The 20,972-nt window shown below is 36.7% G+C and overlaps 1 protein-coding gene across 5 annotated transcripts in view; it reads right to left on the reverse strand.

Moving 5' to 3' along the window:
• The window catches only part of fstl5 (follistatin-like 5), a 390,165-nt gene that overhangs the window by 28,697 nt on the left and 340,496 nt on the right, over positions 1–20,972 (reverse strand). For 4 of the 5 annotated variants that reach the window (XM_087280661.2, XM_087280663.1, XM_087280662.1 and 1 more), the window contains 3 exon segments: positions 11,405–11,431; positions 11,183–11,301; positions 4,033–4,182 (listed from right to left, as the gene is read on the reverse strand). In XM_087280661.2, coding sequence (XP_087136787.1) covers positions 4,033–4,182; positions 11,183–11,301; positions 11,405–11,431 — 296 coding nt within the window. 5 annotated transcript variants of the gene reach the window in all.

Below are 20,972 nucleotides of genomic sequence, written 5' to 3' on the forward strand. Positions count from 1 at the left end.
AGGAAATATTGCGAAAATTCTCTTTTCTCCCCCAACAATCATACACGCACACGCACGCAGACACACACACACACACACACACACACACACGAAATCAGAATTATTAGCGCCCCTTTGAATTTATTATTATATATTTTTTAATATTTCCCAAATGATGTTTAACAGGGCAGGAAAATTTTTCAAAGTATGTCTGATAATATTTTGTCTTCTGGAGAAAGTCTTATTTGTTTTATTTTAGCCAGAATAAAAGCATTTTTTTATATTTTTAAAAGCCATTTTTAAGGTCAAAATTATTAGCCAATTAGTCTACAGAACAAACCCTCATTATACAATAGCTTGCCTAATTATCCCAATTAACCTGCCTAATTAACCTAATTAACCTAGTTAAGCCTTTAAACTTTCAGCTGTATAGAAGTGTCTTGAAAAATATCTTGTCAAATATTATTTGACAATTAAATAATAATACACTATTATGTTCAGAGATGTTTTGAAAAAAATCTTCTCTCTGTTAAACAGAAAATGGAAAAAAAAAGAAAAACAGGGGGGCTAATAATTCTGATATACATATACATACAGTCGATGTCAGAATTATTAGCCCCCCTAAATTATTAGCCCCCCTGTTTTCCATTTTCTGTTTAACAGAGAGAAGATTTTTTTATAAATGCATACATAAATACATACATACATACAGGGGGGTTGGTGGGGTGTGAGGATGCAGTGCTTATGATCTAGCGAAGGTGAGTGACTAATTTTGAGGTGGTATTGAGGCTGAGTTGATTTATGATTGCGTGATCTGAACAAAGGGGGGTTGTGGGGTGGTGGGATGGGTGGGTTGGAGATTGGGCCGGTCCACTATGCCACTGGATGAATCCCTCACCCTACTTTAGAGCAACATAAAGGACATTAACCAATAATTCTTTTCATGCGGATAGCCTTACTGTGAAATTTTCACACCTGATTGTGCTTTCATGGCTGTACACAAATATTTTAAAAAAGAAAGTCAAATTACAAATTAAACTTTTTAAAAATGCTTATTTTATCTCTTGCTCTTTCTCTCAACTCCAAAAAAGTTCATGTGATGCAGCATTCAGTGTCAAATCCTCCACAGTGTGAGCATTTGTACAGCTTGTTTTGACATTAAATGAAACGAAGAGTTGGTGTGTAGCTGTGATAAACGAGGACGCTTGTTCAATCTCCATGTGTGCAATAATCTGAGAGAGCAGATGTGCACAGCGAATTCTGATCCCAGCACATCCTTGCCTTCCTTTTGAGGATTACACTGAATAATAGCAACTCTTCAGTGCAGATAAACAAATGCTCAGTGCAATTTTCAAACATGCAAAAAAGTTAGAGTTGATAATTAACAGATGGAAACCTCACACCAAGCAATCCTGATAACACACCGTTGTTGTACAAATAACTTATTTTTACCTTGTTGCTAAGAAAATAGTTGTGACTTTTATTTAATTTAACTTAATGCAAAAATAACTGAAATTAAACTAAAGTAAAATAAAACTAAATATATTTAATACATACAGACTAATATAAATGATAATACAAAACCACATTAATTCATTCATTCATTTTTCTTGTCGTCTTAGTCCCTTATCAATTCGGGGTCGCCACAGCGGAATGAACCGCCAACTTATCCAGCACGTTTTTACGCAGCGGATAACCTTCCAGCCGGAACCCATCTTTGGCAAACATCCATACACACTCATTCCTACACTACGGACAATTTAGCCTACCCAATTCACGCATGTCTTTGGACTGTGGGGGAGCACCCGGAGGAAACCCACGCGGAGTGAGGCGACAGCTTTACCTACTATGCCAATGCATTGCCAACCACATTAATACAACTTCAAAATCTATCAGTAATAAAATAAATTTAAAGCTTTAAAATCTATTTTTTGAAGTTGTGGATAAAAATAAAGCAAACTAAAAATAAAATTAAACAAAAGACATAAAATTAAACTACTTTTGAACTTTAAATTTAAATTTAAAACAAGCAAGCAAAAATTAAAACAAACTTCTTAAAAACTATAAAACTACTTATATAAAACTGATTAAAATGACTTATTTTTTACATTAAAGCTACTTCTAAAACTACTTTTCATTTTTAGTTATTAGTAAGTTAGTGAGATAAAAGAGGTATAATTTAAAATATTAAAGGTCCAATAAAATAAAAGTAATGTTTTTTAGATTTTAGTATCAGTATGTTAGTATTAAGGGGCAAGGCAGTGGCGCAGTAGGTAGTGCTGTTGCCTCACAGCAAGAAGGTCGCTGGTTCGAACCTCGGCTCAGTTGGCGTTTCTGTGTGAAGTTTGCATGTTCTCCCTGCGTTCGCGGGTGCTCTGGTTTCCCCCACAGTCCAAAGACACAGGTACAGGTGAATTGGGTTGGCTAAATTGTCCGTAGTGTATGAGTGTGTGTGTAAATGTGTGTGTGGATGTTTCCCAGAGATGGGTTGCGGCTGGAAGGGCATCCGCTGCGTAAAAACTTGCTGGATAAGTTGGCGGTTCATTCCGCTGGGCGACCCCGGATTAATAAAGGGACTAAGCTGACAAGAAAATGAATGAATGAATGAATGTTAGTATTAACCATAGGGCTTAGTGTTTTTGTTAATTTTTATCCTTTGGTATTTGTAATGTATTACCTATTTTGCTTCGTTTGTTTGTTTTGATACTTTGATATTTTTGTAGAAGATAGTGAATATTAATTTTCATAGTTGTGTTTTGTTATTTATTTTGTTCAGAGAGGGAAGCAGTGGCCTGGAGGACTCACCTGTTTTTATTCTTTTTCATGGGAGCTAGGTAAGATCTCTGCTGGAAGAACAGCTATTGTCAGGGAACTGTTTTGTTTAGCTGCCCTTCTGTTATTTGTTATTAATTTTTGTTTCTTCCTGTAATGTTATTTAAATGAGATTAATAATATATTGACAGGGATGTCAGTTTATCATATTCAAACATCTGTGTCTTTCATATGTTCGGCTCAAATTCTGATTTCATGAATAGAGCCAGTTTTGGATTTTGGGTCGTAACATGCACAAATACACTTCACTACACATGTACACACAGACATCCCCTATATATTACATAACTGCAGAACTACTATATTTATATATAACAACTTTAACTATTAAAAGCTATTAGCTACTAGTTCATCAGGTAAAGTTATTAATAACTAATAAAGTTATGCAAACGCTCTGAAATTCCTGCTCCCTGTCAAGAACACCTGTTGGACTCTACAGGCTTACACACACACACACACACACACACACACACACACACACACACACACACACACACACACACACACACACACACACACACACACATACATAGCTATAGATAACAGACAATCACTCCCTATCCCCTCTCCAACGCCTTCGTGTGCTTTCACCCACTGGAGGGGGTAGGCGGGTCTGCAACTAGTGCCTCCATGGCTGCAGGATCAGATGGCTGCCCTCGCTCATCGGACTATATCCATACCCCCTGTTCCCATCCCCTTTGGCAATGTTGTGTCTTGTCTGTGTGTTTTTGTGCTTAATTGCAGGGGGTCTTTTTTGTCTCCCTGGTCCCACGTTGCTTCAATTCACGGGCAAGGTGTGAGGGAGTTTTTTTTGCCTCCCTTTCCTGACATGTATCTTATTTCCTTTCCTAAATGCTACCTCCTGTGACCTGTCTTCCCCTGACAATTGTGATGTCTGTGAACGGTCGGGGAGGTTCAATTATACAAAAGTGTAAGTGACGAATAAAGGCCTGATTTGATTTGATTTTGAACTAATAATCTTAACTTTTCTGAATTTGATTGTAATGCAATAATGTGCACCTTTTTTGAAGCTGCTTTGAAACAATAATTATTATGAAAAATAGTATACAAATAAACATTAAATTGAATTGAATTGTAAAAATACACTGTAAAATTTGTTACTTAAAAAAGTGAGTAAACCTATTATAACTCAGAACTAATCACTTTTTACAGTCTAAAACAATACTGTCTTCCAGTTTGTCAATCTTAAAACAGGCGTACCTGAACGGCCTTCTGAGATTGGATGTCCACAATGAGCAGTCGGTTCAGCAAAGGCTGTGTTGCGTAAATGAACTTGTCCTTCACGTTGACGGCAGACGTCCACAAGCATTTCTGCTCCATCTCTCCTTCCACAAGCGGACAAACCTCCTCCTACAGGAATGAAACAGAGAGTTATCTAACTTGACTGTACACACCAAAAAATAGTAAATGCATCTCAAAAGTGGCCAGAAAACGACACTTTCTTTTCTATGAAGTCATCTAAATTGATAATTTCGTTAATGGTTTCTCAGCGTTATTGCCCTATACAGCTGCATTGACACCCTCTGCCAATGCCTTGATGAAATAAACTGTTGGATGTGCCAAAACTTTCTTCAGTTAAAAAAGGGAAAACTGAAGTTATTGCATTTGGGAACAGAGTTGAAGTTCTCAAGGTGAATGCCTACATTGGCTCTAAAGGTCAAACAACAAAAAATAAGGTCAAGAATCTTGATGTTATTCTGGAGTCAGATCTGAGTTTCAATAGTCATGTCAAAGCAGTAACTAAATCAGCATCCTATCATCTTAAAAACATTGCAAGAATGAGGGTGCTTTCACACCTGTGAATCGATTTAGTTGTTCTGAAACAGGGATTCAAATTGTTACATTGTTGCTCTTTGTTCTTGGTGTGGTTTGCTTTCACACTGCAGAGTTTCTAAACGGCCGAAAATAGCTAAAACAAGTCACGTGCGAGTAAACTCTCCTCACATTGGTCAGTTTCACGGCTTATTTGCAGAGCCCTGCTCAGCTGTCAGATGGGTGGTGGTTTGGTGGTGTTTGACAGGGTGTGCGCGACGTGTCTGAAGAGCAAGGAGGGATGCGGTGGGGAGGGTTGAGAAGGGTAACGTATTTGAGGACCGGGAGGGAGACACGAGATTTCCGGGAGATTATCACTCGTTTGCGGGCATCCGGGAGTCTCTGTGCATTTGCGGGTAACTCCCGGAACTTTCCACAATACTCATAATTCTCTCTTCATATAGCCGTATGCCTATTACATATCCATAAAACACTGTGATATAACCAGGCTCGGATCGTATCGCTTTCTCACTACAATCGATCCACTCCAGAGTTCGTTTTAATCGAGACGAGACCACCTCATTCAGGCGATCTCAGACCGATTGTTTTGGCTCGGATCCGAGCGCGATTGCTGTATTCACATATGCCAAACGAACCACGCAAACTGGGAAAACGAGACAGGTTCCGAAACAAAAGTCTAGGTATGAAAGGAACCCTTATATGCTTTGTTTCCAGTGAGGACAGCAGGATTTCTGTAATGGCCTCCTCACAGGGCTTCTCAAAAAGACAGTCAGACAGTTGCAGCTGATCCAGTACGCTGCGGCCAGGATTCTGATCAGAACCAGAAAATCAGAGCACATCACACCTGTCCTCAGGTCTATACACTGGCTCCCAGTTGCATTCGGAATAGATTTTAAAGTATTATTACTTGTCTATAAGTCACTAAATGGCCTAGGAGCTCAATACATTACAGATATGCTCATTGAATACAAACTTAACAGTTCACTGAGATCATTAGGATCAAATAATGAGAAATTCCCCTGCTTCTGGAATAAGTATCCAGAATTGATCAGATGTGCTCCAACATTAAGTGCATTCAAATCAAGACTCAAAACACTTCTGTTTAGCAAATATTCTGACCATTAAAATGCTCTCTAGTATCTGACAAGCCCCGCCCCCATCAATACACTTCTCATTTGCTTTTTTATTTGATGCGCTTCAGCTCCACCACGTTTACTGACAGAGCTTTGATAAAAAACAAAACGCTATTGGGTTTTTATTTAAAAGGGGAGGAGCTACACTATGTACCACCTTCTCTTCATTTTTCAGTTGAGATTATGTCACACATCATAAAAAAATGCACATTTCAAAGCACTTTATGAGACCTTTAATGATGCAATTGCATATACATTGCATTGTGGCATGATGTGAATGGACCACTGTATCAGTGTGAATCAGTATATTTTCTGTTATTTTACAATTTTCTCTCTATATTATTTATCATCCATTATTTCAAACTACTTAAATGTCAATAAAATGTCAATAAAATAGTTGAATTTTCAACATCAAAAGTCGACAGAGTAGAGATCAAGGAATGCAATACAAGACTGTAAATAAATGGAAAACACTTATATGTGTGTACAAAATATGGAAATTGTTAATTTTATTTTACCTTTTTAAAGTGCAGCATTCACAAAGCTACATAAATAAAAAAGAAAGCAGCATCTCTGGCAGAGGAAGAGACTGATAGTGGGCAGAAGTGTGATGGCGAAGGTAAACTCTGTCAGACAGCGAGAGTCTGTCAGGCCTGAGGCTGGCGGATCTGTGGTTAAAGAGGTGAGAGATGTGTGATTGATGGCCACTGAGACTGTGAAGAAGCGGCGTCTCCTGTGGTGATGCTGTTGACTGGGCTACTCAAGGACTGTCGTCGACAATCAAGATGGAAATACAGACTGATGTGACTGGACGCATCTGCTCCAGCGACATTCTCAGAAACCCAAATTAAAAAATTTGTAACACTCTAAAGTAAGGGTCCATTAGTTAATGTTAGTGAATGTATTTAAAAACATGAACAAACAATTACTAATACATGTATTACTGTATTTATTCATCATCATTGATGTTAGTTTTTGTGAGTGAAATAGTATAATCATACATAAACAATAATAAATATAATATTTTTATTATTATATTTTTATCATTAAAATTAATAAAATATAATAATTATAATCACATTTGATAGAAACAGTCTGCAGAAATGCTTTGATTGACATTCTCCATTTGTATGTGTCATCAGAGGGGCGAAGCCTTGCCCATTATTGATAATCTCTTCCTCATTAGCATAGGACGTTAGTCTTGTTTTTGAATCTGCCACTATGCTGACACAGAGGCATTTGTAGCTCCGCCCTCTTTTAAAAAGAGCACAATCTCACTTGAATTTAAAGTGACAGTAACCAAAAGTGGCACAATTAGTATCTAAGCCTGCAGCTCTCGTCAGATCACGCGATTTTAGCATGATTTCCTTGACGTAGTGTCGTTGGAAGTCGTATAATAGCAAATGGGCATCGTGACACAAAATTCAATCGTTTCTTTTCGTAAAATGTGGCATAGTTTTGACAATCGAAACCATGCCTGCGACGCTTCACGACACCATCGCAGAAAGTCTAGCATGTTGAATTTTTTTCTATGTTCTTCAAGATGAGTTCTGTCACTTGGGTGACACTGGACAATAGGAGCACATCATTTTGTGGTTATCTCACCGGGTGCTGACGTTAATCCATGGGTCAGGTAATCAAAAAAAACAGGTTGTATATTTAATTATGGGTGGGTCTCGGGTAAATAAGGTTAATCATTGCTTATGCAAACTTTAACTACTTTTTCTAAAACAATAAAGTGTTTTAAGCAATTTTATTTGACAGACTGGCACAAATATGCAGACTTCTCTATTCTCACAACGAGTTTCTGAGTTTTCCTAGCCTTCCAACCGAGTTTGTTCTTCCGAGGTAATCTGGAAACACGTTCAGTACTAATACATTGTAAAAGCCTGTCATGCTTATTCAAATTACTTAATTAAACTAATTTAATTAAAACTTACCAGCAATGGATGATTTTGTCATTAAAAATGAAAACAGTTTAATAGAAGTTTATCTGAAATATTTCACTTGAATTTTATTTAGGCTAGGTTATTATTTTATTTAACAAACCAGTTTGTGCTTTGACACTGAACAGCGGACTGGTTTTGAAGCGCTTCACCTCAGATAATATTTGTTATTTTTCTTTATCTAGTACAGTGGTTCTCAAACTGTGGGGCTTCCTTCAAGTGGTCCGCGGAGGAATCAAATATGTCATATGTGCATGCTACATATATTTCAAAATTGACCAAAAAATATTTATTTGTGAATATGACATATAATAATATTCAATATTTGACATATAGCCTTTATAAATGAGGTTCGGGCAACATTTTCAGGAGTTGAATTGGCCATTATATGTTACTTTACATTTAAGTACAGCACTTTTCTTTTCACCTTAAGGATATTTTAATTTAAATGTTGACGTTTTTAGTTTGTTTGTTATTTTATTTTTATTTTTTTTTTACATATAAGCAAAGAATAGTGTTAACGTTGAGACTGTTTATGTTTAAAGTGGCTGACAATAATAAATATTCTTAATAATAGGAATTAATCCACGTTTTTGAACTGTGCAGAACTGTAGCTGCTTTACTGGGCTTCTACTACGCTACTGTATTTCAATACTGCTCAATATGGGGGTACTTGGAGAGACAATTTTTTTCAGGGGTGGTACTTAGTGAAAAAGTTTGAGAACCACTGATCTAGTAGATAACTGACCAACAAAAATCATTTATATTAGATACAATTTCTACCCAAACGAAATTAGTTTCAAAAAGAATTTTTTTTCCCAGAAAAATATTATATTCTTTTTTAGTTTGTGCCCATCCACTATTCAGCTGTTCAGGTGGATGATTTGTTTTGCTTCGTGAAAAATAAAAACTTAATTATTGCTCCACTGTAATTGTTGAATCACAAACCTCTGTCATATATTTGCAATTTTTTTTAAATTTTTCAATATTTTGTCTTGAGCATCAGATTTTTTCTTAGAAAATATCTTACTATTAAAAAGGAAATATATGTTTGATCCTATCAATGTCATAACAAATGTCCTTAAATAATGTAGCGTAGTTGTCAGCAAGCATGAGTGTTCATTGAGATTGACATAAGATAAAAAACATTGAAATTAATAAGATAAGAAATATTGTTATAGCAACACTTGTGCCTGCTTTGGGATATAACACTTATTGTAAACGTCACAAGATGACTGATGGTGAAGGAGCGGGTAGTCTGACACATTTGTTACCCATGATGAGTCAAGATTTGATCAAGACAAAATCGCATAATCTGACTTAGTGACTTTCATAACTGACAATAAAAACTGTGTGATCTGACCGGGGCTTAAGTTTTAGTTTCAAAAAGTTATAAAACAGGCAGTTTCAAAGAGAAATAAAACTTTATTTGTGTGGTATTTTGAGCTAAAAACTTTACACACTCAAGGGACAACAGAGACTTATTTTACATCTTGTAAAAAGGGGCATAGTGGTTCCCTTTTAACATTGACCATTTACTCAGCAGCCCATAACTGTAACCATAATTCGTAAACACGTAAAGGATCAATATGTATTTAAAAACAAGGGAAGTACATGTGACAGTGATTTCCTATGAGCAGAACATTGGAAAAACATATCGTAATGCTCTCTAAATGTTCTTCCCTAGACAGGGTTTGCACTGGGGCTTGCCGTTATGGCCTGGCATTTGATTGATGTCCTAATAGAGGCCTGCTGGCTCTCTGGAGGCCGGAGACTGAAGCTCTCACCGCCCTGAGCTCCAAACAAACACAGCTGTCTCATCAGCATACCAGCTCCAGTGTAGCAGCAGAACAGAGCAAAGCAATCATTTAATAGCGCAAACGGGTCTAGCAGCTGCCTATCAGAAACAGTTGAGAAATGATATGCAGAGTTTAGAGGAGTAAGAGATGTAAAATGATGGAGAGAGGAGCTCAGTGCCGAGATTCAAACTCCATGGGGTTAAATTACTGTTAATGTCAAGAGAAGAAAAGCTGTGCTGCTGTTCGTTCAGATAGGGAGCAGATGGAAACATGGATGGATGGAAGAAAAGAAGAAAAAAAAAGAAAGAAAGAAAGATGTAAAAATGTAGATTGATAGAGGGAAAGAATTAACAATAGCAAGAAGGATGAATCGATGGGTGAATAAAATAAATCATGAATGTAAAATGTAAAAAAGCAAAAAAAAGGAAAGGAGAAAACAGAGGAAGGGAAGAAAAGAGGGATGCATGGGTGAATGGAAAGCAAAAAAAGCAAGAAAAGATGGATGGATGGATAGAAGAAAGGAATGAGAGCAAAAAAGATGTAGGGATGTATGTGTAAATAAAATAAATGTTGGACAGATGCAAAGAAATAAGGTAACAAAAGAAAGAAAGAAAATGGAGGGATGAATGGATGAATGAGAGAGATAGATGGGTAAATCAAATATTTGATGGATGAAAAGATGAGAAGAATAAATTGTAAGAAAGAAAGTGGAAAAATGGGAGGATGAATTGAAGAGTGGATGTATAGAAAGAAAAAAGCAAAAGAATGGATGGATGGATGGATGGATGGATGGATAAATGGATAAAACATGTGCAGGATAAGTTGGTGGTTCATTCTGCTGTGGCAACCTCTGATTAGTAAAGGGACTAAGCCAAAAAGAAAATTAATGAAAGAATGAATGAATGAATGGATTACTAAATGGGAAGAAGACAAATTAAGGAGAAATGAAGTAAAATGGAGGGAGAGATTGATTAATGTATGGATATATGGGCGTATAGAAAGCAAGATAAAAAGCTAAAGAGAAAAGAAAAGATGTGTGTGTGTGTGTGTGTGTGTGTGTGTGTATATATATATATATATATATATATATATATATATATATATATATATATATATAAATATATGACTAAATGAACAGAAAGAAAGAAAGACTGAAAAGATGGATGAAATATGGAGGCATGGGTGGATAGATGAAAAAGAAAGAAAGAAAGAAAGATAGAAAAAGATAAAATGAAAAGAAAGAAACAAACAAAGAAAGAAAGAACAAAAGAAAGAAAAAGAAAAAAGGAAAAGAAAGAAAGAAAGAAAGAAAGAAAGAAAGAAAGACAGAAAGAAAGAAAGAAAAAAAAGAAAGAAAGAAAAAGATAAAAGGATAAGAAAGAAAGAAAGAAAGAAAGACAGAAAGAAAGAAAGAAAGAAAGAAAGAAAGAACAAAAGAAAGAAAAAGATAAAAGGAAAAGAAAGAAAGAACAAAAGAAAGAAAGAAAGAAAGAAAGAAAGAAAGAAAGAAAGAAAGAAAGAAAGAAAGAACCTAGCTTTCGCCTTTTTCTTGTAAAGCGAATGTGCAGAGATGCTGATAAATAAATCACGTTCATAAAATCTGCATTCTGCTTAGGGTTAAATCATGCAGGAGGGAAAACAGAGGGTTTATGTTGAACATTTACAAGTGCTGGAAAATGTCTTTTATACGACAGCTTACCTGCAGGCCAAGAAGCTTCTCGCTGGGCTTGATGTGCCTCTGAATCTCACAGGCCACTGGCTGGATAACTTTAATACCATCCTCATAAAACACATAGAACATGTTTCCAATCCCCAGACCTTTAGAATGACAAATATAAGAATGTTCACGGCTCAGATCTACAGAAAATAAGGTTAACTTCAGCATTAACACATAAATATTGTATCGAAACACCATGCTTACCTTCCTCCCTCCACAGGATGTTTGCCACTGTAAGAAAAAACAAAGAAAACACATGTGAGAGAGGTTTTTTTTATTTGAAAATGTATACATCCATCACTTTACTAGTGTTGTATTACTTGAGACTTGTCTTTAGACAATTTTTGAAGGTCTTGTCTTGTTACTTCATCTAGTTTTAGACTAAGATGTTATTTTAATACATATTTAGACCACAACTGCTGGAATGTTAATACATCTCAGATGCACTTCCTTGTTTATTATATATCATCATTACAGTGATTGGATTAAATTATTCCTGGTTTAATATACAATCGAGAATTAAGGTCTCAGCACAGAATGGGCTTGACTTCACTTTGTTTTAAACCTTCAAAATCTTGGACTTGACAAACCCTGGTCTCTCAAATGTACACTCATGTCTCCAATGTATTAATCTTGTCTTGGTCTCAACACACTCTGTTCTTGGTCTTTGTCTTGTCTAAAAATATTAATCTTAACTTGGTCTCAACTCTTCAGGTCTTGGTCTTGTTTTGGTCTTGGCACATCGTCTTGAAATACTTCCGTTTTGGTTTTAACACTTTAAAGTCTTATTTTTGTTTTGATTTTAGCATACCTATGTCTTGGTCTGAACCCTTCAAATTATTGTTCTTTTCTTGGTCTTCAACTGGTCAGAGTCATGATTGTCTGTTAGTCTTGATACACTCTGTCTTGACTTAACTTGCTAAATTCTTGGTCTCAACACAATGGTCTTGGTCTTAACTTGGTCTTTTTTATTTTAATCAATCCTGGTTTTGTCTTAGTCTCAACTACACAAATAACCCTCGGTCTTAACCTTTAAGAAGAACCCTTTAAGTCTTTGCTTTGTCTACATATCAACCCTCCAAAAAGTCTTCATGTCAACCTATTCTGGTCTTGGTCTTGCAACACTCTGGTGTAAGTAGTCATGGTTTGGTCTGAACCCTTCAGTGTCTTCAAAGTCTTGTCTTGTGTTGACAAAAACTGGTTTTGGTCTTTATTTTACTTTATTTAATCTCTAATGTATTGGTCTTTTCTTGTTCTCAAGACACAGAGCTCTTTGTCTTGTCTTGGTATCAATGAATTGGTCTCAACTCTTTACAATCTTGGTCTTGTTTTGGTCTCAATCTCTCAAAGTCTTGGGCTAGGCACACTTCAATCTTGGTTTTTTCTTAGTTTCAAGTATTGGTCTAAATTTGATCTCAACCCTTTACAATATTTGTCTTGTTTTGGTCTCAATACCTCAAAATCTTGGACTTGGCACACTTCAGTCTGGGCTTCATCTTGGATTCAGGTATCGGTCTAAACTTGATCTCAACCCTTCACAATCTTGGTCTTGTTTTGGTCTCAGTCCCTCAAAGTCTTGAGCTCAGCACACTTCCATCTAGGTTTCTTCTTAGATTAAAGTATTGGTCTAAACTTGATCTCAACCCTTCACAATATTGATCTTGTTTTGGTCTCAATCCCTCAAAGTCTTGGACTTGGCACAATTCAGTCTGGGCTTCATCTTGGATTCAAGTATCGGTCTAAACTTGATCTCAACACCTCACAATCTTGGTTTTGTTTTGGTCTCAATCCCTCAAAGTCTTGGACTCGGCACACTTCAGTCTGGGCTTCATCTTGGATTCAGGTATCACTCTAAACTTGAACCCTACACAATTTTGGTCTTGTTTTGGTCTAAGCCTCTCAGAATCTTGGTTGTGTGTTGGTCTCCACACACTGTTCCATGTCTTGCCTTGGTCGCAACCTGCCAAAGTCTTGGTCTTGACACAGACAGGTCTTTATCTTAATCTGCTTATGTTTTGGTCTTTTGTTGGTCTTAATGATTTCTGGTCTTGTCTTGATCTGAACCAACCTCTATGAGTTGTGGTTGTGTGTTGGTCTTGACACACTATGGTCTACATTTTAACAAGATCTCAACCTGCTGCAGTCTTGGTCACGACATAGTCTGGTCTTTACAAAGTCTTGATCTTTTATTGATCTTAAATAATTCTGGCCTTATCTTGGTCTCAATCACATCTTGTGTTGGTCTTGAAACACTTTGGTCTTTGCCATGACTTGGTCTGAACCCTGCAAAGTTTTTGTCTCAACTAGGATGTTATTTTATTTTGGTCAACACCCCTTAAAATCTTGCTTTTGACACACTCTTGACCTCAACTCAACAAATTCTTGGCCTTGATTTGATCTCAGCCAAGTCTGCTCTTGTTTTGGTCTCTACTTCCTAAAGTCTTTGTGTTTTTTCAGTCTCTAAACACTCTAGTCTTGGTCTTGATTTTAGTGGTCTTTATTATGTTGGCTTGAGAAAGCTGACATACTGTTATACTACTCTGTCCTTGAAAACAAACGTATCTCCTCCTAGGCTGTTCATGCCACAAGGCCCAAATGTGGTCAAAATGTGCCTTCTGCATTCAAGATTGTTGCTATATCTCCTCATGCCGTTAAGACTTATCATTTTTTTAAAAAAATGTTAAATATTAAATTTTTATAATCCGGGCATATAAAAAAATTATACAAGCCCCAAATTTGTCCAAAAGCTGTATTAAGATGCGGTAGATTTTGTTGCTATATCTTGAAGATTTAATCGACTTATAGTTTTCCAATAAATAATTTTTAAGCATTATTTTTCTCAAAATATGGCAAGCCATATTTGACTTAAACTCCATATTTTTTACTGATATGGCAAGCCATTTTTGCATGTATCACCTTCACACTTATTAAGCATTGTACTTTCAAAAAAATTACAGCAAGCCATTTTTACATAATGTTCATTCCCTTAGTCCCTTTATTAATCAGGGGTCGCCACAACAGAATGAATCGCCAACTTATCCAGCATTTGTTTTACACAGCGAATGCCCTTCCAGCCGCAACCCAACACCAGGAATACATAATGTTCAAGTCCAGTTTTTGACACTCATAAAGACTGTCATAGAAACATCGGGGTTGATTTAGATCACTCATATTGCCAAGAAGCTTTGATGTATCATCACTAACCTGTCAAATGTCCCCATAGCAATAAAACAGTATAATCTAGCAACCGTTTAAAAATTGCAATATCTCTACATCAGAACATCGTATTGACCTGGGCATTGGCTTGTTTGACTCATGCTAGCAAATAGGACTTCCTGTGTACTATGCATGGTAACAATGATAATGGAAGCCAAGTGCTAATAACGATTAGCTACATGCTATGAATGATTTAAATGCAATAACATATGCTAGAAATGCCTACTAAGTATTAGCATTTGATCAAACATGTACACGAGCATTGCCATTTAGCAACTGCTTAGCAACCACATAACAATGCCATAAACGTTTGACTTTCTCAAGCCAACATCAAAGTTTATCAATGAACTTTAGGTTCTAGTTACAACACTACTATCCACCACAGACGCAAGATGAACTCGCATGTCAGGCTGTTACAACATCCCACTTTTATTGCAAAAACATTTGTAATTCACGGTTATGTTTTTCTAATGTTGTTTAAAGCCAGAGAGTTGTGTTTGATTTGGCCAAGTAATTATACTGTGCAACCTGAGGAGCTTATTGATTTGACTCGCTCATGTGTAATCAATACTGTGTCGACATTATACAATGAGGTCAGCCTGCGGGGATTTATACACTTACATATAGCCACCAACCGCAGCTTTCACACAGTGCATTAGGGTGAAAGTCAGAGCTTATCTTTGCATCAAGCATGATTATATACCTATAACCGCTGGAACCGTGACTGATATTACCTTTTAAAACACTTAAACTTTGGAAATTGAGATCAATGCCATACTAATAATGATCAAATACTTTTAAAATGGGTCTTGTGGCAATCAAGCAAGTGTTATTGAAGCATAACCAAAATATCACACACAATTAACTCCTGAATAATTCTAAAAGCTTTTTATTACAGAACAAATTGCCTAGTAACTACAATGAAACACCTCCATTAGGGAAAAAAAGAGATCGTTGATGGCTTCAGCATTTGTGCTAAAAATAACAGCGATGGCCATTACTGATAAATGACCGATGTGCAATTATTATGCTCATTCACTGCTTGTCAGCAAATATTTATTGATAAATATGGCTCATTAACACAGTACACACTTATTACTTTTTTCCCCTTATTGCTTTCTGATTTTGAAGTGAAGATGTGACCTCCAACTGTACCTCAGCAATATGATTCAATCGCTCAACGTCTGTAAATCAATCTCCGACAATTCACCTGTGCTACAATCCTAAGGCAAGCGATTCTCATTCTGCTCTCTCACTTCATCAAGGAGACAGCAGTGGAATGGGAATCATGATAGAGCTAGAGTTAATCTTCGAAAACTCCTTAGTCAAGTTCTTTTTCTATGAGTTAATGCATTGGCAAAACCTAAAAGACCTTTGTGAAAAATATTGCCATTGCATCAGCAAGTGATGAAGAATGTGAAAAAAACTCAGAAACACGGAGCCTCGATACAGCATGAAATCAAAAGGGAGTGGTTTGAAGAAATGTGACTCATTTTTTTCCAATAACACAATGAGCCAACACAATTCATCATCAAACAGAGGGAATAAAGAACCACAGAAATAAGAGGTTTGAATCGACACATTAAATAAGTAGAAAAAGTCTCCTTTGGAAAATTATATTTCACACTAAAGATTCCAAATTCACTAAAACATTAGAATATATTTTGTGTTTATAAATTAACTTAATTAGTTGTGTTTTTAATTATTTAAATAATATTATGTTCTTCAAAAAATGACTGTTTTGCATTCATTTATTCATTTTCTTTTTGGCTTAGTCCCTTAATTAATCCGTGGTCGCCACAGAATCAACAGCCAACTTATCCAGCACATATTTTCACAGCGGATGCCCTTCCAGCAGCAACCAATCTCTGGGAAACATCCACACACACTCATTCACACTCATACACTATGAACAATTTAGCCTACCCAATTCACCTGTACCGCATGTCTTTGGACTCTGGGGGAAACCGGAGCACCCGGAGAAAACCCACGCGAACGCAGGGAGAACATGCAAACTCCACACAGAAACACCAAATGACCCAGCTGAGGCTCGAACCAGCGACCTTCTTGCTGTGAGGCGACAGCACTACCTACTGCGCCACTGCTTCGCCAACTGTTTTGTATATATTTTTTTTAAACAAAATGCATGAACTCAACTAATGTTGAATCGTATTGATATATTACTGTGTAATACTAAGATAATTCATATCACCACTATTAGTAATAGAGTAAAAATTAAACATTAAACATTTATTTAACATCTTTCCAAATTTGGAGCCAACTCAGCACAGAGCTCCAAGAGGATAGCTCTAGGAAATCTGAAACAGCTAATAAGCCAGTCATCATCGTGGGCCAGAAAATCACTGTGATCCCTAAAATATGCATTGCCTTCAGATTCGATCATTGACAATGTCCTCTAATAAAGCCAACACTGCCATTGCCATAGACTAAGGGTTGTATACATTTGCAAATGCTTTTATATGTTCTAAATCACAAAATTGGTAAAAAAACAAACAAACATATATTGCGTCAATTAACTCATTTTATCAATTATAAATTAATAGCAACATTTTTCACATGTGTTTGTGCGATGCTTTGTAGTGTGCAATTTAACATAATTGCCTCTAGGAGTCGCCAATGGAAATAAAACAAACACTCACAAGAAATACATGCACACCAGACATGAAGTTGGCGTGGACCAACGCACATTTTGACGTTAATTTCATCGATGGTAAATCCAAACGTGAGCGTGATATCTGGCATACGCAGAGATTTTGTGCGTAAGTAGCGTTGATACATGAGGCCCTTGGCCACTATTCTGCAACAACATTGGATTAAAATCCCTCTGGTCACTATGCAAGACTTATATCTGTCATTCCCAAGACAAATCGATGTTGTATTGGCTGCAAAGGGTGTCTAATGCCATACTAATTCATTATTGTGGTCTAAAACCAGGTATTTCAGTTTCCCTGCGTCCCAGACAATAAGATAATTGCAGAGTAAGCTAGTTGCAATAAACTGTGTGTGTATGTGTGTTTATTTATTTTGATTTATATATATATATATATATATATATATATATATATATATATATATATATATATATATATATATATATATATAAATATTTGCACTGTATGTTTTGAAGAGGCAGTGTCTCATCAGTCTCTCTATAGCAAAATCAAGCACAAAAGTCCAGTTCATGCATTACACTGCATAATTTGTCTCATCCATCCATCAAAATGGTTCAGGTTAGTGGAACAGGACTGCTGGGAAAAACCACAAGGCTCACCTCAAATGCACTCTGACCGAAACGCCATGTTCCCCACACATCTCAAGCTGCCAGTGGGAGATAAAGCAGTGCTGCGAATCGACAGTGATCCCGTAACAGGTGAAGGCCAGTGTTGGACTCTAATTAGGTCTCCAACACAACCAAAAACTAATCAAGACGAATGCCTGGGGTCTGCGTTTCTGCCGCGCTTCTCTGAATCATTCATGGGCCTATCAAAGTATTCATGAGTTGAGAATGCAACTCTGCGTCTCTTACCTTAACGCACCGTTATGCAAATACCCATGATGGTCCTGCATAATTAAATGAGCGAACATGATTTAATTATGACAATTATGAAGACTCAATAATGAATCAGAGATAAACTTTACTACTGGAGTATTGTTGACAACTTTCTATCTACAGTTGAAATCAGAATTATTAGCCCCCCTTATTTTTTCCCAAGTTCGGTTTAACACATTTCTAAACATAATGGTTCCAATAACTCATTTCTAATAACTGATTTCTTTTAGCTTTGATATGATGACAGTACATAATTGTAACGTTCCGATGCTGGCAACATTGTTGAGGATCTACATGCAGTACTTTACTCAAAAGAGAATGGTCAGGCAGGCAAAGGTCAACACAGGAGAAAAACTGGAGCATACAGGCAATCCAAAGTCATAGTCTAAACAGGCGAACAGTCAGGCTAGGCAGCAGAGAATAAAGAAACTGAAAAAAAAGGCAATGATCGATACACAGAAAGACTAGACTGGATAACATGCTTAGAATAGCTACCAGAAACAAGACTCAGCCCCGGTGTGTGAACTGTATAAATCAGGGGTCTCAAACTCAAATTGGCAAGGGGCCATTTCAGTGACTGACAATTCGTAAGAGGGCCACTTTAACATCCAAGCATGAGAAAAAAATGGAAACCTGATGTAAGTGATGCTCTTAGACATTCTTCCCCAGAGTATCAAAGCTCCTTTTTGTTTCTTGTTGTACACATTAAAGAGGTAGTTTAAATGGCTATGAAAAAAACTACAGTTTAATAATAATAATAATAATAATAATAATAATAATAATAATAATAATAATAATAATAATAATAATAATAATAATATTAATAATAATGTCCCAATCAATTGTTGCTTAACCAAAAGTTTAACAGATAGAAAGCAGTTTGGGTAACTTTAGTGACTTTACTGGTGATTGTTCTTCTTAGTATAATTCTTTTTTGTAAAACTACAACAAAGAGGGGAAGGTTTTTACATATTCACATTTACTTTAACACGTTCAATTCAGCCAGCGGCAAAATTTTACTAATGCACATTTTTCATACAAATCTTAATATGCATATGAAGAAAATCTATTGAAGGGCACCTATTTTACCCCCTTTTTAAATATTTAATATTAATATTCTGGTTCTTCTGAGTGTGCCAGTTTAGGTTCAGTTCGAAACACAGTTCAGATTCAGATTCAGATTCAATGTTTTAGGGGTGTGTTGCTTCACATGAAAATTTGTTTCGACTTCCCGCCTAACTAAACAAGGGGGCGGAGCCAAGAGCTCCCCCACTTTGTGTATAACAACAGACAGGCAGACAGAGAAAAGCATCATTAGTGAGAGAACCAGCATTCAGCCGTACAAGTACTCAGACACAGACCAAGCAGAGACTACTGTGAGGAATCAATATTCCTAATGTGCCAGAATATGTCAGAGTGGTAGTTACAAAATCATTTGTGTCTTTGTATAGTTTTACAGCCGCTATGTAACGATGTATGCGTCATTCGTATAGGGATGCAACGATTATCCGATTTCACTATTAACAGAACTTTTATTCGTCAAGGTTAGTTTGGTGTTTCTGCCTGGAACAAAACTGCGGCAACTAAACAAAGTTATGCCAACTGTGTGCTAGTTTAAAATTCTGAGCTTGTACACTGAGACTAATAACCGCGCACACTGAATTAACTTTGACTGAGGCTATCACTAAGGCAAGTTCATTGTTTCCAATGGAGGGACGTGCATGAGAGGCATGCGCTCGCACTTTCCAGCCTCACTTAGTTGAGATGACAGGGAACTTCTTTGACCACGGGAAATGCAAACAGCTGAAGTTTAAGGAAGATGCAATGAAAAGTACACAGGTTTGCAAACTCATCTAAAGTTGCAAACAGTGGCACCAATGAGAGCGATCATGTGGTGAATGTTGATCCCCCAGCCGAGATCAATCGAATGTTTTCGTAGAGAGTGCTGACTTGGTGGATCAGCTGTTTTTAATAGCCCGAATCTCGATACGTTGCATTCACTGCGTGTCCAGCGCAAATAGTGGCTAAATGTAAAATCTCTGTTGCTCATTCGCAGGAAGATGATGAAGGATCTTGTGTTGAGCCCAATGAGCCTTACATACAAAAATAGAGCAAGGGTATTCCTTTGGTGACATCACTATGACTCACATGCTGAAAATGGCGGACGTGAAACAACAAACTGAGGATTTGGTGGGCGGGGGGACCCACTCCTACGTCAACTTGTGGTCGGTCTCAAAACCGCTCCAATTGGTCCACCGTTTTTAAGCTGTTAAACTGAAAAAAAAAGGACTAGGTGTGTTTATATCACCCCAATATGACGGTCTATAAACTATATCTGTCATGTCTGTCCACACATGTCTGTCCAAACAGCTTGAAAAGTACATTTTCACCATAGGTGCCCTTTAAATGAGACCATTTAAATCGAATATTACCAAAATGAAAATATTTACAACACCAGCATAATGTGTAAGCCACAAAGTAATGTTTGTACAACAAAATACATGTGGTGTAAAACTGATCATAAATGACCCTAGAATATCTACAAAAATATAGCTTTAGAAAAATTAGAGCACTTTCGGACATATATTTCAAATCAGCCCCAGAAATAATCTGCATTCTCGACTGCAGACTGAGAAAAAACGAAAGTAACCAGAACATATAGTACAGTACTTTAAATGTCCAGTAGGTAGGGGGTTAAAACTACAAGTGGCTATATGCAACTGCACAACAACGATAGTGATTCAAAAATATGTTTTGGGGGGCTAAAACTTGTTATATTTTTGACGTCAGTTGCTGGCCAAAGGAAGGTGGAGGGGTGGTCACAAATGGCCTGCAGGCCAGCAGTTTGAGAACCCTGGTATAAATAGTCCTAGAATTAGTCCGTGATGAGCTTCCATCTGTGTGTTTGTGAAATTAAGAGGTAAACTGCAATTGCATGTGAACAGGTATGATGGGATCTGTAGTTCTTTTGGTGGCAGATTTGTA

Source organism: Danio rerio, chromosome 14, assembly GCF_052040795.2.
Source record: "Danio rerio strain M-AB ecotype USA chromosome 14, GRCz13ab, whole genome shotgun sequence".
NCBI lineage: Eukaryota > Metazoa > Chordata > Actinopteri > Cypriniformes > Danionidae > Danio > Danio rerio.